The sequence below is a fragment of the Salvia miltiorrhiza genome, chromosome 2 (genome assembly GCF_028751815.1).
Source record: "Salvia miltiorrhiza cultivar Shanhuang (shh) chromosome 2, IMPLAD_Smil_shh, whole genome shotgun sequence".
Lineage (NCBI taxonomy): Eukaryota > Viridiplantae > Streptophyta > Magnoliopsida > Lamiales > Lamiaceae > Salvia > Salvia miltiorrhiza.
In genome coordinates, this window is record NC_080388.1 from 8,665,261 (window position 1) to 8,669,644 (window position 4,384).

Genomic DNA, 4,384 nt, shown 5'->3' on the forward strand with positions numbered 1-4,384 from the left:
TGGAATATAATTAAGTGGTAAAATTACAACTTTCAATATATTGATTAACATGATCTAAGGTGCGTGTTGAATATTTTATCGAAATTTTAATAAAGAAGTTTGAAGGTTGGTGTTCTTAGTTACACAGTTGACTACACAGTCAGGTGACATCTACACAATTAGTTACACGGTTATGTCATTCTACTAGTGTTCTTAGCTACACAGTTGCATACACAGGTAATTACACTGCCAGTTACACAGTTGATAACCCGATTGGAAGAAATATTTTTGAGCATGTTCGTTGTATAATTATTTATTTAACCCATCAAATTTCCTGCACGATTCATCCAATCAACATATCAAAACATAATAATAACTAAATAATAGACTGATTACCATAAAGTTTGAGAAATGCACAAAAATAGTTAAAAAAACAATCGCAAATCAACGAGCTACTCCTAGAGAAAATAATCTACGTGCAATGCGATAGCGATACTTGCTAAGGTAGACCTCGTCCACAGTGGGACTCGGCAGTATCCACTTGCAATAAAGTCGCATCACGCATGTGGCTACCTTCAGCAGAGCGTTGGGAAACAGAATTATTAGGTAGGCTACCTCGAGCAGAATGATGAGAAACAGATAAGCGAGGCTGATTGAGATCACGCACTGGAGATGCCCTAGGTCGTCTATGGCTGACATGAGCAGACTGTGGAGTACTGGAGCGACGAACCTGAATGGGATCTTGCTGGTCATGATCTGATATATGAGAAGCATCATCCACGTGTTGGTCATGTACTGGAGGAGGGCTCGATCTTCTAGGGGCAACGAGGTGCCTGGTGTGCTCAGCCACTCTCTGAGCAAGACGAGCTATCCACCCGGTCTCAGAATCGTCCATCAGTAAATGTTGAACTACTCTCTGTCCCAACCGTGATAATAAAATATCCTCATCCTCACGTGAGTGTTTGCAGGGAAGTCCGTGCTGACAACAAATAAACTGAGGCTTTGGCTCCTCCTGCGCAGACTCACTTCGTCGTTGCTCATTATATGGAGACGTCTTTCGTCGTCGTTTTGATGCAGCTCTGGTGGTCTGACGACGAACCGACTCAACGATTGGCTGCTGTGAAGATCGTGTATGCTTAGTGTGATGTCTCGATTCTTGAACCTTGGAAGTGTCACGACACTTCATTTTGTCGGCTGTCTTCGCCATTCGATCAACAATAGGCCCCTTCTTAAAAGCGTGGCGCTGAGAAGGCACATACCGCACATATAACGGATTTTGGGTATCCAGACTAAGAAAATACAACTCATTTGTCTCCCACTCATCAGGTTCCAAAGTAGCATTCACCTTGAGCTAAACAAAATCAATGAAAAACAATTAATATATATACAACAAGCAATCAATCAAGAATAAAAACTAAATTATGGTAAGTCTTACATCATATTCGAAGAAATGCTGATAATCAGCAGCAGAGGATGTAGTGGTCCACCTCAAGCATCGAGGATACTTAACCTCTCTATCTCGGGTCCCGCACAAGTGCCCCAAATATGGAATAGCCTCGTATGCCCAAATCTGCAAAGCCCATACTGGTCCAAAGAAATGGTAAGTCTTCTTCTTGTTGGCTATATGCTCTGGCTTCTTTGGGAGGAGACTGATGTAGTGGCACAAGACCTGGAATGAATAAGCGCCCCATGGAAAATCGTTCCACTCCTCTATGTCCTCGACTAACGCCCACACCCATCGTTCGATGGGAATATCATCACGACACAACACCATCTGATAGAACATCAATAATTGAGCTGCCTTGAGGTAGTCATCAATGTTTCTGCCCATCTGAAAACTACAGAATGCATCACGCAGCTTGTGAACCGTGGTACGACGACCCCCAAAATGTCTATAGAAAATGCCATCCTGTGGAATCACATGAGGAAGATTTGGATTGAAGCCAGTCTCCCCCCCCAAATACCAATCCAGTCACAAGAGCATACTCTTGCATTGAAAATCGAATGTCCTTTCCACCGACGTGGAACCACTTCTCATGATCCGGGAAGCTGGGGTCAGTCAACTCATGCGCCAACAAATAATGTAGCGCATTGTTTGCACTCCCGGACCTCCTCAAATCAATGAAACGACCCAATGGTGAAACTCGAAACTTGTCAACAGCCTTTTCATCACCCCCGATCGTAAGCAATGTGTGACGTATCTGATTTAGAATCTCTGATCGTACGTAAAGGTTAATACCTCCTCCTCTGTACGACTGGAGTAGAGGCCTTGTCCATGCAAACCTAGGCTGTAATGAAAAACATTTGTATTAATATGATGAAAGTAAGAAACTAATCGAGTTGAAAGCAATCAAAACTTTATTGATTTAACAGAAAGAACTTCTACAACTGTGTTCCCTACTGTGTATCTTGCTATGTGCCTCTTGTGTAAAAAAGAACTTCAACAATGCCATATACATAGTGAAATTTCAATTTCATCAATTCTGAAGACTCAAGATCTAAGACCCACTACATTCAAGCATTATAAATTTTATTGTTCATGTAAACTATTTTCAAAAGTATAAACAGCACTAATTTCAGAAACATGGACCACTGCAAACGATATTTAGTCTCTTCCCAGATGAGGTAAATTTAATAATTATATTTTAACATGCTTAGTTGGTGGACTCCATTTCCAGACTCTCCTGCCTTATCTTTTATATTTTTTTCTTTTTTGAAAATCCACTTTTATACCTTGTTTTAAATTGGTGTAATAACTTTAGTTTTTTGTTGCAAATGATGTTCTTCAGGTGGTTGTACATAAGTATTCATGCTATCTTGAGATAACATTCTTGTATCATGGCCGTATGTATGTATCAGCAAGACATATATGCTTCCACTCTAATGTTTTCTCGAAGCAAATAAAGGCTAGTTTCTCATCATCTTAGTTTCCACGTTACCTATGTACTTCATTGCATGTATATTAATGGTGCTTGTTACAGCTTAAATCAAAGTCTAGATACATAGGAAATTCTGATGCTAGTTTGACTACGAAATGAATGAAACATTTTTTTTGTCCCATTCTACTTCCGGGATTGCTGAGATAGTTAGCTCAATCGGTTCTCTTAAATGTACACTGCCAATTAATTAATTTAAAAGATGTAAACTAATTTCAAAAGCATAAACAACACCAAATCATGATAAACAAGTTCAAATATCAAAAGTCGAAAACTACGAACCGGAGGAAGCGGCTCCACAAGTTCCTTCTCTGATTCCGACGTCGCCGACACTGAACTCCCCCCTTCATCTGGCTCAGATTTGGTGTCACTACTCATTATCGATTTTCCGTGGAGGGAGGGCTTCGTCACTCGTTGGCTTGTTGCAGGGAGGGAGGTCGACTTTGGGCGGCCTCTGGGGCGCTGTTCCGGGGACAGGACCACCGGAAGGGAAGAAGTAGCAGCTGCTAGTGCTGGGCGGTGGGACGGGTTGGGGCTGACACAGGGTGTGACCTCCTGGGGCCCCACCGGAGGGGGGAGGACGTCGGCTGATTTATTTAGAGGTGGGGGAAGGTGATTGCGGCTGGTCTGTTTGGGGGAGGGAATGGGATGCGGCTAATTTGTTGGGAGGAAGGGCGCTGGGTTACGGTTGGGGGGTTGGGGATATGTTATGCGGCTGATTTTGGTGGTCATCCGCCGGAAGGATGGCTTGGGGCGGAGGTGTCTCGCCGGAAGAGATGAGTGAGTTGGGGCAAGGGATTTCTTCTTCAGTTTCGAAATTGCATTATGAGATTTTTGAATTCTTTATTTTTATTAAGTAATTCAATTTTTCTTTGAAATAATAAAAGATTATAGTTAATATATAACATAAAAACAAAATTGGATGAAAGAAAAGTAACTAAGACTACCCATTGTTACGTTAAATCAACAAAGCAGATGTGTCGAATTACAACTGGGTACAATTTTTTATAATGTACGAAAACCATGTTATTTAATCGAGACGTGGTATGTGAATGACAAACCATGTGAACCGGTGGTTTTGTAAAAGCCGTCCGGTTTACAAAAATTTTCAGAAAAATAAATGGTTTGGTAGGACAAAACACGTGGCAACATCTTACAGTGGGAGTGTAAAAAACTTGGTGTAGTGTAGACTCTCCCGCCACGCACGTGGCAATAGGCGGGAGTGGGGCAAATGAGACAATGCCACAGCGTACGAAACGGGAACTATAATGATGACTGTTGAAAGATAAAAATAACAAAGCTTTTGAATAATGACCAATCGAAGCGAAGGGGAAGGGAGATACTTGGTCCACAAATTTCATTTACCTTACAATTTATATGACTTCACATTATCTCTAACCATTTTACATTTTCTATTTCTTTTTTCATGATTGAGTAGCATGCATTATCACTGCTACTTGGTAGCGTTG

The 4,384-nt window shown here is 41.4% G+C and overlaps 1 protein-coding gene across 1 annotated transcript; it reads right to left on the reverse strand.

The window, feature by feature from the left end:
- Positions 1-346: 346 nt before the first annotated feature.
- LOC131012934 (uncharacterized) lies at positions 347-4,055 on the reverse strand. Its single transcript, XM_057940905.1, has 3 exons — positions 3,198-4,055; positions 1,415-2,267; positions 347-1,330 (listed from the first exon to the last, which is right to left on the reverse strand). Exons 2-3 carry the CDS (start codon positions 1,808-1,810, stop codon positions 479-481), a joined length of 1,248 nt encoding a protein of 415 aa, XP_057796888.1. The 5' UTR covers positions 1,811-2,267; positions 3,198-4,055; the 3' UTR covers positions 347-478.
- Between the last annotated feature and the right edge of the window lie 329 nt (positions 4,056-4,384).